Here is a 12,743-nt window from a genome sequence, read left to right on the forward strand (position 1 = left end):
GCAAGAGAGACAGTGAAACAAAACAGACACCTGAAACTTCAGCAGTGTCAGTCAGGAACATGTTCTGAGTGGCTTTGAAGTTGGGTCAAAAAGGAGAAGGACCAGAAGATAAGTGATGACTGAAGCTACTACTTTGTTTTTGCTTCTGTTGCCCGGAGCTGAGTGGCAGTCTTGCCCAGAAACCTATGGTGAAAATCCCATAAAGCATTTTTCAGTAAAACTGTTGACATTTTTCAGTCTTAATAAACAATTCAGAGGAGTTCAGGTACTATGTTGGTGTGTAACATAAGGTGAATTTTTTCAGTCATCTTTAGGGAAGCTAAGGCCTGTAACTTTCTAGCCTTGTACACTGCTTGGTTACTAAGTACTTCCCAGTCTGAGGATGACAGAGTTGTCTGTAGAGTGATGGACTCGCAATAAAATGATGGCTGTTAGGGCTGCCTGCCTTTGTCCTGGAGAGATTCATCTCCTAATACAAAGTCACGGGCATCTCCAGAAGCTTTCTTTTTTTTTCCCAGAGTAAGGGATATAAAGAGGTCTCTGACCATTTGTTAATTTCATAAAATCACATGTAATTGTATTTCATCTGCTGACTGACATTCAGTCTTCCTGGGAATACATACATCATGCAGAGCTGAGCTGTTAGTTGTTCATTTTTAGAGGGTACAAGATCAGTTTGTTTGTGCAGGATGTTTTCTGAGCGCGCTTCCTCTTTGAATAAGGAATTCAAGGGATTTGTGATCACCCCATAGTGTAGTCAGTGTCCTGCACAAGGATACAGAAATCTCAAAACTCATCAGAGGACATGCATGGTTTTAAGCCCCCCAAGCAGTCTTTCTTAGGCTGTAGATTTTTCTAAGCCTACTCAAAATATTCTGTGCTATCAGTATTTCAAACAAACCCCAACTGACTGATGAAGTACATGAGGTGTATAAATGAGGGTAAAATAAATAGCAATGAGCAGAGATACCATAACACTAATTGACCTTGTGCAGCATTTATGCTCAGTCAGTATCATTCAGTAGAAATTCACAAGGTAGCCATGAAATTATTGTACTAGTGCTTAACCACTGCTGATTAATGTCTTCTGCTGTCTCACCAATGAATTTTATGGACATTTTTAACTCTGGTGGGGATAGCACAGCCTCAAATGATGATGTGCTTGTCTGCAGGGAGCAAAGAAAATCTGTCAGAGGCTCTATGTAAGAGCATCCTTTTGTTCATTTTAGAGGAATAATCTCTAATACTTCATTTCAGGACTGTTCTTGAAAATGGGTTGTGCTTCACTTCCATCTGATAAGCTGAGCACCACTATGGTGGTTGACTGCTATGGGTCAAACTGACAATTATGTGGAGTAGAACTTTCCCTTCTAAGGATACTGTGAGCAATCCACATGCACAGGGAATACTCCCGGTAAAAGGATGTGGGACCTAAGTATGAGTCACAAACCTGCAGGGATGAAAAAAGGTTTCTTGAGGCTGCTTCTACACATCCTTCTGTCTTCTTAGAGACCAAAACAGTATGGGGCAGGAGGCTGCTTCCCTAACTGCTAGGTCTGTGGAATGGTTTGTACAGCTTTGTTGGAAGATCTGTGAAAATGGCCAGTGAAACAGTACAGTGCTGCTGAACTTCATTCTCCCTGGAATGCAAGTATTTGTTTTTTTCTAGAAACCCTACATAAACTGCAGTTGTCTTTCCCAGCTCTGGCACTGTTAGTCTAAACTTTGGGAATTTTAGCTTTTTCTGTCCACTGTTCAGTGCCAAAGGTAAGATGAAGCTGTGTTTGATCTGTACATGTTGCTGAAAGTGGAAAGTGGCATACAGAAGTTCAAGTGATGACTTTTGGAGAAAGTTTGTTGCTTCCAGTGTGTGCTCTCCGCAGCTTTTCTCTGCACCCAGCTGCCCTGCAGCCTTGTCCACAGTCAGTCCTCGGGGCTTTTCTCTTCACCAATTTAAATATTTTCATTCTGATGGCCTGCACCATATAAAGGTTGGCATAAATAACTTTTTTACCATTTACTCATTACAGACAGTCTTGGCCGTGTGCAAATAAAAGCAGCTGTGTATTTGAGGAGTTGACCAGATGTGTCTGAGAGTCAAATCTGCCTGTGTTAGCCATTGGCAGTGTCATTGTAATAGCAAATTCAGGGTTAATTCCCACCTTAATTCAAAATTATGGTGGGTGTACGTAGTATCAACTTGGGGCTTCTCTTGAAGCTTCTTGGCTTAAGGGCGGTGGACTGCCAAACTGCTTTGACATCCAGAATGCCCGTGTGGCTTTGAAATCCCAGCTGCAGTCAGTAACGGCAGAGGCTGGGGCTCTCCTGCCCCCACATAAGAGATATAAAAGAGATGTTCTTAGGGGTTGTCACTAGAGCCTTTCTAGAAAAGATCTGTTTTAAACAGCAAAAATAACAAAGAGCAGGACATTGTTCAGCGTGGGAGGCAGAAAGTGGCATCCAGAGCAGTGTGGAAAACAGGTGGAGATCCTGACCTGGGTGGTAAGGGAGTTTGGGGAAGAAATGTGAAGCAAGAATATTTTTTACTCCTCTCTACTTATTTGTTACTATGACGTTTCTCATAGATACTGGGCTCTTGGCCGAGACATTGTGATTTCAGTGGCAAAATGGGTGCCTGCATCCACTATGGTTTGTGCAGTGTGTTGGAGTGAATGTGAAATACTTCTGTCCAATAAGGAGCGTTTCATTCTTGCTTTGACCCGAACGTAAATACCACAGTGGGTACAGAGAATGGGACTGAGGTCTGGATTTTGCAGTCTGGAAGCCTCCTGTAAAAGGAAGGACAGAGAGCAGCACTGCAGGACAAGGGCGGTATTTTTAATGCCAGTACTTTCAAAGACAAAGTGCTTATGTGTTCAGGAACATACTAAAGTTTGTAAAAATCACTACTTGTTGGCATTGTGGCTGAGAGGTAATCCCATGCCTTGGGCTTAGGCCAGTTATGCAGAACAATTTCTGACACCAAAATTACGTTGCTTAGGTGGTCAGATAGTATTTATGTTGAGGAGTGTAATATATTTCTATATGCTTTCTTATTCAGTGGTTCTTGATGGCAGATGCAATTCTCTCCCCAAAGCTGAAGGGGATGGAGAACATAGCATGTTCTCCAGTGTCTGTCTGCCCCATATGTGAAGGTCATGAAGGACGAATAGAGGACTTCTAACTCCTCCTTGCAAAACTGCACCTCATGATGATGTTTATGACTCGCTTTCAATAGGCTGTCTCATATCCTTGATCCAGTGTCCTTTGTCAGGTATCAGGTTGATGTAAATCAAGCTGCCCACACACACCTTGAGCTGTAGAGAGCATAAAATCTGAGTCATTCTGATACAAATACAAAACCTTCTGACATCAGAAACAAAGTAAGCAAGAGTACTTTGGCATTCAGCTACTTAGAAGTTGCTTTAACTTTTAATACACACATTTCCTAAATTAAGTTGTCATTATTTTCAAATTGCTGATTAATTTTAAAGGCACAGAGTGACTGTGATTTTTAAATGTATTCCATCCTTGTGCAGCTGTGTCCTAATAAATGTTGTAAATACAAAATACATCTACATTTCATAGTCCTGCAAGCTGTCATTATACAGGATTGTGAAGATCGTTGCACGTATTAGTGAGGAAAGTATTTTTTTTTAGAGTGGTGGCATTGCTCAAAACAGGGGACAGGGAAGCTTCAGAGTAATACAGACTACAGGGCAAATATTTGACATTTTAACATTTATTTCCAGGTGTAAAGGATGTACCTGTGTTTTGTCACACGAGTGGCTGAGATTTTATATTGCTAGTGGCATTTAGCCTCCACCTCACAGAAGGCTTTGTATAGCTCAGGTCAGCTTCAGAATAACTTCTGCACTTGCTCATTTGATGGCCTGGTATGTTGGTGAACTTAGCTACAGATAATCAGTGGTGGATCAGGACAGCCAAAAAGGACTACTTGAAACAGTGTGTGGAATAAATTGGTACAGATTAAGACAGTTCTGAAATGCACTCATGTCCTGATTTCTTCACTGAAGCAAGACTTTCACTTGAAATAAGGCAGCAGTCATAGTCCTCATTTGAACGCATTTGCTAAACAGCAGATAATACATGGCACAGCATATGCAACTGTCCAGTATCTTGAAGAGTGTCTGAAAGAGAGAAGCACTGAAGAAAAATTGTTTCATGCAGTATAAAGAGGTGGTGCTAAGGTAGAATTGGGGAATGGTAGTGATATTCTGGCTTTCAGTAAAAGGTCAGTAAGGAAGAGAACAGTGGAATAATTTTCAAATTAGGCATTAAAGATTATTGCCTGCAAATTTTGCTCTCAGATATTAGTGGTGGTCACGCAAGAGCAAACTACGCAACCATTTCATAGTGTCAGAAAAATCTTTCTCTTGCATCTTTGCCTTATAACGTTAACTGTTGATGTTCCATCTCTAATTGCTACCTTGCTTGAAAATTTTCTGGTATTTTTTTCATCTTTATCATTCTTCTAAAGAATCTCAAAGATTTAAGTTCCCATTCACCGGTTTTGAAATAAAAAAATCTTGGTATGTTGTTTTCTTAGAGGAAAGTAATCTAAACATATTTCGACAGCCCAGGACATTGGAGTCTGAACCTTCAGCTCCACGTCCCATTGCTTGAAAAAAAAAACCCCACAACACAGTATAGGTAGCAGATGACAAATAAAACAATTATTCTGGATGCTTAAAAGATCTTTATCTACTATTTCATTCTGTTTTGATGCAGTTGCAAAATAAGAGAGATGGAAAACAGTGTGATGTTAGCGCCATAAGAATCAAAGTACATGAGATGTCTGAGTGCGATCTCAACTTTTGCGTCCTACAAGCTTGTATCCGAAGACTAACGATAATTTGCACTGGAAAATCACTATAAAATTTTAATTTCATTTTACTGCTGTGATCTCGATGTGCTATAAATTCAAGCTGTTCAAAGCTATCAGGATACATATTTGACAAAAATCAATGGCATGCTCTGGCCCCCGAATCTGGAACAAGAGCAAAACTTGAGGAATTTAAAAATAATTGTAGTACAGCTTGTATTCTAAAACGTTGGCACTTGTCTCTTTCTTCTCATTTAACAGAGTGCGGAACAGATCAGTGCATTGTGCCGTAACTTCCAAGAAGTCCAAGCAAGCAATATGGAAGGACAGAAGGACAACCAGGATCCACCGCCACGGCCACTGGCTCGCCACCTTTCTGATGCCGATAGATTGAGGAAGGTCATCCAAGAACTTATGGACACTGAGAAATCTTATGTCAAGGTAAAAATAAAATCTGGCTAGCGACAGCCTTGCTTTTGAAGCTGACCATCATTTGTGGATGGTCTTAACATATTTCATGCTTACCTTTATATAATGAGCCTTCTACAAAGGCCATAACCTACAAAGTTTGCTTGTATAATTGTTCCCGTTGTTTTCAACAGGCTTGCCCCTGTCATAGAGGCTGTAGGATTTGACCTAGTAGCTTTAGTTCTAGTCGATTTGTATTTATATTGGGGAGTGGTAATTTGTGGGAAGTAGATACCTGCAATATGTTATCATAGGGGTTTCCCTGGGGGTATTTCCCTGTTTTTCAAGATGAAAATAAATCTGGTAGAAGAACAGAATAGAATCTACTACAAATTAGAAAAAAAGTTTAATTGTGGAAAGTAGTGCATAATCATTTTTGAATCAGCAAAGCCAAAAGGCACAACTCCAGTTGGTTATTTCTCCTCTGACTGATAAAGCCATAGTTTGTTAGATGTATGTCTTTTCTTTTCTAAACCCCAAATTCATGTGACTGGATGCCAAAAGAAACATAAAAACATGGATTTCATTGACCTTCAGCAAGGAGGAATTTACTGGATCTCAAAACACATACTTACAGATACTGGTACTTGCCGCAATAATGTATATGGAAAAGAAGAGAAAATGCTTTCAGTCTGTTCTTGTTCATACATCCACAATACACTAATACAGCCATATGCTGTAAAGCTTGAGGGAGCTTTACAGAACACAGACCCCCATGTATGTCCAGATGATGTTTCTTACAGAGGAATCGCTTGAACAAAGGCGTGACCATGGAGGTCACCGACACGTGTGAGATTTTACACCAGGTAAAATCCTGGCAGGTTGCACATACTTGTTACAGCGTTCTCGGGGAGATGCTTGTTATTCCTTCTCCATAAGGATTTCTGACATTTCTCTGCTTGGGGTCGGAGGGCTCTGCAGCGGGCCCCAGCCCTGCCACCATGCTTTAGTGTGGGACAGTGACTCTTCAAAAGTGGCACCAATTCTTTGAAGAAGGGACTGAACAAGCCCTTGATCACATCTCCCCTGACAGCATAACTGAACACTTTAACAACAGAATTTTAAAATGTTATGTGTCCTTCTGAATATCACTACTGATGTTTAAATGAGTGGCTATTTATATGGTTGTTCTGACATATATGATTGAAACACTTGACGCTGTTTGTATGCATGGACTCTTTAGAAAGCCATCATCTGTAACATTTGCTCCTCATGCTATGCTAAAATACAATTTGTTATAATCAAGCTCTAAAGACTTAAGGATGAAACTAAAACATTACACTGAAAGCAGCTTTCATCTAATTTAGCAATCACTTCAGTGCTAACAACACGCAGGTGATTTTGTTACAGAAAAGGAATTGTGTCTCTAGTTCATTCCCAAAAATTACCCCTGTCCCACAGCTGCTGCATAAAAGAACAATTTCAAACAGTTACATAAAAAGTGAACAATTTCTCTTTCTTGCAGGACTTGAGCTGCCTCTTTGAGCTGTACTTGGAGCCCCTTCAAAATGAAACCTTCCTTACCCAGGATGAGGTGAGGGAATAACTGAAAGATGCGATTTTCATTCTTTTACGGGTTAAGACCTTGGCACTTGGGGTTTGGTTTTCGTTGCTGAGAGCATGGAAAAAAAAGCAAACAACAACGATAATAATAGGAATTACACCAGTGCCTTTCTGTCTAGTGCGTGCATCACTTCTTTTTTTTAAAAGGTAATTGTTCTTCTGACTTAACTGCCAAGAGATCTTTGCTTTTTTGTAAGGATTTTTTTATAAAATGTGTTTGAAAAGTATTAACAAAGACATTATTGGCCTTTACAGCCTCTTTGTGTGTCACATCTCCTTAGTGGCCTGTTTTCACAAGACCGCTGTTAGGTGCATGGAGAGCTGTGTTTCATAACCTGATGTTTTCACAGATGGAGTCCTTGTTCGGCAGTCTGCCAGAAATGCTGGATTTCCAGAAGGTGTTTTTGGAGACACTTGAAGATGGAATATCATCTTCCTCAGATTTTAACACACTGGAAACGCCATCCCAGTTCCGGGTGAATATTTAGTCATTTAATACTTTGTTCTGTGCCTGCAAATGTTTGTGAAAATCTGCCTTTAAGAACTCCAGGTTTCATATGGTTGCTTTTATGTTTGAAGCTTTGCTTTGGATTACTTGACATCTACTCCACAGTGAAAGATAAGTGCTATTTTTCATGGGTTTATCTTCTGCTTTCCCACGGCAGAAGATGCAACATGGAAGGTGCAGAGTAGACTTTTTGAGTGTACTATCAACTAGCTACGCTTATGGTGCAGAACTCCCTTGTAGCGTAGAAAGTTCTTGTTGCTGTGCTGAATTCTGCCCTGCCCTGTGCTCCCCGCTGTGCCCAGTTCACCCTCCACAGACTGGGAGCTTTTCCTGTTAAACGCGGCATGAGTTTCTCATGTTGTGAGGTCCGAGAAGAGGGCCTGCGAAATGTAGATGGCTGTAGGCTGTGTCACGGTGGCACCACCCAGTACCTGCTCTAACTGGGGGCAGTTGGGTCCCTGGCGATGGAGTCACTGGCTCAGGACCGGGTAAGACTGCTGGCAGGTCTCCCGGACACTTCTTTCCTTTTGTGGAGTAAGCATTGATTAAAAAGAGGGGAGAGGGCTGCTTTCCTCCTCTCCCTCCTCCTTCTCCCCCTCCCCCTCCCTCTCCTCCTCCCTCGCTACTCCTCCTTATCTTTGCTTTGGGAAGCATTTTTCTAAAAACACGTTCCTTATGATTCAGTCCCTCCCACATTTTCCCAACTTCCCCTTCAACCAAGAACATCAGAGGTGTCCTTTATTTACCATGTGCCTGAAAGAAGGAAAACAGCTGGAAAGCCATCCTTTGTGTTTGTTTTACACTGTCCCTTCTGGCTTTGGCGCTTTTATGCCTTGCTCCCTATTGCTCGTGTATTTTCCCAGCACGACATACCCTGTTACATGTCTGTTGATTTTTGTTCCTGTTCCTGTGCTGCCTGAAAGACACAGTAAGGCAGAATATCTGCTGTGGTGTTACCTGCTCAGGGAGAGAGGAGAAAGTTGCAGGCTTTGCCTAAATAGGCTGAACTTTGCACTCAGAGAAATACAAAAACATCATGGAGTTACTACCAGCAGTATATTCATGTAATATATTGTTTTGCATATATATATATGAAATGTATAGAAAGATATTAGATAATCACACCGTTAAGTCTGTGTGTTGTGTGCCTGAAAATTTAATTAGGATTCTATTATGAATTAATATTTTGATTGTGTTGATTTCAGAAATTGCTGTTTTCCCTTGGAGGGTCCTTTCTGTATTATGCTGACCACTTTAAACTGTACAGTGGCTTCTGCGCGAACCACATCAAAGTTCAGAAAGTTCTTGAGAGAGGTAATTTAATGTCTTCATTATTGTAATTAATTTGCATGAATTTCAACTGCAGTGAACTGCTGTAGCAAATCCTGTTGACTTGCAGAGAACGTTGGTACAAAGCAAAGACTAATTGGGTATCTTTCAATAGGAAAAGCTGAGATCTGGGGTTCTGCTGAAGTCTAGTATAGAAAGGAAGGGATAAGATTACTTTTGTAACATCCAGGCAGTAGCCTGAATAGTTACAGAAACATCTGTCACAAATTCATGCTGTCTGCAGATCCAGCTCATGCTCCAAAAACCAGCAACAAATGGTAGAATGAGTTAGGAATTACTTCTGCCATCCACTGCAGTGCAGTGGAAGAATTACATTGAGGAATAATCTCACCTTGGTGTAAGTGACCTCGTAGCCCTTATGTATGTTATTTAATGCAGGAAATGATTATGACATGAATAGTGCAAACTACTTGGTAAACCATCTATTGAAAAGGGTGAGACTTTTGGTGCTGGTTACGAGTTGCAATTCTGTGCTTTCAGATTATTGTAGCTTCACGATCATGACTTCCATGTTCATCTAACCAACTCTTTTATTTACCTCTAGCCAAAACAGATAGTGCCTTTAAAGCCTTTCTGAATGCTCGAAATCCCACAAAGCAACACTCTTCTACACTGGAGTCATATCTCATAAAGCCTGTTCAAAGAGTGCTGAAATATCCTTTGCTTTTAAAAGAGCTGGTGTCTCTGACAGACAACGAGAGTGAGGAGCACTACCATTTGACAGGTAACTTCTTTTTTTCTTCTATAGGAATGAATATGAGTTAAGTTTTATTTCCGGCTCTTTCTGAAGATGCAGGTGGCCATGCTGGCAGATAGCACAGAACTTGTCAAAACCTAGAAAGAATTCCCTTCCTCTCCTTAAAAACATTAAGTAGCTTTTTCGTGCTTGTTAGCAACAAGTCCTACTTGGTATGTCCAAGTGCCTTTGAGAAGTAGGTATGCCCAGGATTTGCCATGACAAATAGGACTAGGGTCTTTCTCCTCAATTCTTGCACAGGAGCATGTCAGGTCATAGTGTTGCTTTTTTTCCCCCCACTTGGGAAACACTGACCAAAGCTCCATCTTGTGGTTATTACTCAGTTCCTGAAATGTGTTGGAAATTTAAGAGCACCACAAAAGGAAATTGTTTGAGCTTTGGCTGTGACTTCTGCTTGCGTAGAATAGATGTGTCAAAGCTTTGCAGTCTGCCCATGCAGAAAGACTTAGAATTGATTGCTTTTCTGGGCTCAGGTGCTTGGGGCTTCACCCTGGCGAATTCCAGTTCAGGTCTGTCAGCACTTGGTAGATGAAAGTCTAGAGATGTATTTTATGCATTGATTGTCATTTTAACAAAATAGACTCCAGCAAAATACGTTGTCAGCAAAAAATCCTGAGGCTGTAGCTGACTTCAAAGGGAGCTTCTAATACTGTTCCCTCGCCCTTACAGCCAAGCCGGGGGTGACTTACTTGCAGGTCAGGATGGGTGCCAGACTGCTAAAAGGCTGCACCATTAAGAGCTGGCAGGACTAGAGAAATGAAGGACCCTTGTCCAACTCCTTTCTGAATTAACACAGAAGTCTGATGAAAACTAATGTCATTCTTGCTTGGAAAACAAAATTTAAACAAAACCTGGCCACCAACACTTAATTTCGTGGATACAATCCATGAGGAACTTGTACAACCTAGCACTGTATTTCTTTGTCCATTCTGTGGGAGCCAAGCGCAATTTGTTTCTCTTAAAGCTCATCAGATGACTTATGCTAAGATGGGTGTAGATTACTCTAGAGATTGTAGTGGCCCTATACATGCAAGATTCAAAACTTAACCATGATTACTATCACGTTGCTGTAAATATTATTTACATCTGGAGGCTTATCACTGGAATGTTTATTGCAGCCTTTTCAGGCACTTAAGACACCACACAAGCATTTTTCACTTACTCAGATCAGGAAGCATTCCCTTTACTGTTGCTGTGAAAAAGCGCTGATAAAAGGCTAGAATTCTCCACCAAAGCTTGGGAACACTGCAGCATTTTGCCTGCCTCAAGTGGAATTCAATAAAAAAATGTCATGTTTAGAAAATACAATTTGCAATTGAATTACATAGCTGTCTATGAAATTTTTAAACCTTATAGAAGCGCTGAAGGCAATGGAAAAAGTAGCAAGTCACATCAATGAGATGCAGAAGATATATGAAGATTACGGCACCGTGTTTGACCAACTGGTTGCAGATCAAAGTGGAACAGAGAAGGAGGTAAGAGAAAGAACATGTTTTATTCACTCCTGATGCATTATTCTGCTTGCCATTGGGTCTTTCTCTCTTCCTGAGGTAAATTTTGGAACTTACTTGGGCTGGGATTCCTCCATTCTCCCTTAATATTTTGATTTCCATTTCATATCTGCCCATTGAGTTTCTTTTCGTCAGTAGGTTATGGCAAAATTTTCAGACAGCTGCCAGAGCCGCCTTCTGGACTGACAAGAATTGCAAGCAGGAGTAGACAGTTCTCAGTAGGAAAAATCCTCCTCTTGTCAAATGTTGCAGAGATTATCTGTGCTCCAAGGCGCTCAGATTTTATGCTATAGAGTTCTTAAGATATTATTTCACCCGTAGAAATGAAAATGGCAATTCAAGGGGTTTCACATTAAGGTCTGTTACTCCCATTCTCTACACTTCCAGTGCTGAGGCATCCACGGGTATTTGTCAGAGCAAAACCCATTAGTTAAAAAGACTGTGTGCCTGCATCTCCCACAGCTGGGGCAGCAAGGTCTCAACTTAGCCATTTACATCAAACGGTTACTAAGTAGATCAAATCTGTAAAGGTGGAGATGAGATATGAGAGATGCTGGCTCCGTTGTTTTATTTCCTCCTAGTAAAAGCCGAATCACCCCCATTAGCTACCTGGTTTATCACAATTTATGGGGAAACAAAACTTGACAGCCTGGGAGATTCTTCACAGCCTTACATTGTGTCCCATGAAGAAAGGAGCCTCAGAGAGCAAGACCTCCATTAATTCTGCCATTGGCAGTGTCATGAATACTAATTACTCTATAGAAATTAAAGATACTTACAGCTAATAAATCAGCCAGTTCACAACTGGCTATTCGTAAGTGACAGATCATCAGATCAACTTAATATTCTTCTAAGTTATTAATAGTAAGAACTTCTATCCAGCTTCCGTAACTTAGGGGCTGTTACTTTTTATAGCTGTTACCTATTTTAAAAGGGGGATTACTCACACTCTTCCTGCCATAGTGCAGGTTTCTCTGCCTTTCTCTCTGTACATAATAAAACAGATCCTTAAAGTTAGTGATGTGTACTCATTAATGTTTTACTCACCTACTTTACTGTGGATTGCAGCACTGATGTATGTATTTACACTATTTATTTATATTATCTATGTTATTATTTAATACAGGTGACAGAGCTTTCAATGGGAGAACTTCTGATGCACTCTACAGTTTCCTGGCTGAATCCTTTCCCATCGTTGGGCAAAGCAAGAAAAGACCTTGAACTTACAGTGTTCGGTAAGTGTCCTCCTTAATGACTCTCTGCTCTTTCAAATCTAAAGATTACCACATTAAACCTTCTCCAAGACGAAAGCCACCATCTCCTCATGTGATGTGTAGGGCAGACTGACACCTGAATACACAGTTGTATTTCCCAATATGAGAAAAGTTTCCATTCGTTTGTTTGCTGTTGCTGTTTGCTCTGTAAGCCAACCTCAGCTGTTCTGCTGCCGATATGTAAACTAGGGAAATCAACGATTTTCAAGAGGCAGTATTCTCTTTCGAACAATCTAGTAAACCAAGTTTTCGAAGGAGGCTGGTAGGAAAATCATGATTATTCTACTCTTGTGAATTCAGGCTAACTTCTGCTTTACAGCTACTGCATCAAAATCCCCGTCCAGATTGTTTTAACCTGAAAAATGGATGTGGAAATGAGAGCATACACACAAGAGTTTTATTTAATAGTATATATATGATTAATCACTTAATAATTACCTGAATAATTAAATCTTCCAGTGAAACA

General features: G+C 40.6%; 1 protein-coding gene across 7 annotated transcripts in view; it reads left to right on the forward strand.

The window, feature by feature from the left end:
• Positions 1 to 12,743, forward strand: part of TIAM2 (TIAM Rac1 associated GEF 2) — a 90,953-nt gene that overhangs the window by 72,305 nt on the left and 5,905 nt on the right. For all 7 annotated transcript variants that reach the window (XM_056343272.1, XM_056343271.1, XM_056343274.1 and 4 more), the window contains 7 exons: positions 5,108 to 5,287; positions 6,780 to 6,848; positions 7,228 to 7,353; positions 8,591 to 8,699; positions 9,280 to 9,459; positions 10,849 to 10,967; positions 12,130 to 12,238. In XM_056343272.1, coding sequence (XP_056199247.1) covers positions 5,108 to 5,287; positions 6,780 to 6,848; positions 7,228 to 7,353; positions 8,591 to 8,699; positions 9,280 to 9,459; positions 10,849 to 10,967; positions 12,130 to 12,238 — 892 coding nt within the window. The remainder of the gene's footprint in view (positions 1 to 5,107; positions 5,288 to 6,779; positions 6,849 to 7,227; positions 7,354 to 8,590; positions 8,700 to 9,279; positions 9,460 to 10,848; positions 10,968 to 12,129; positions 12,239 to 12,743) is intronic.

Source organism: Falco biarmicus, chromosome 6 (genome assembly GCF_023638135.1).
Source record: "Falco biarmicus isolate bFalBia1 chromosome 6, bFalBia1.pri, whole genome shotgun sequence".
Lineage (NCBI taxonomy): Eukaryota > Metazoa > Chordata > Aves > Falconiformes > Falconidae > Falco > Falco biarmicus.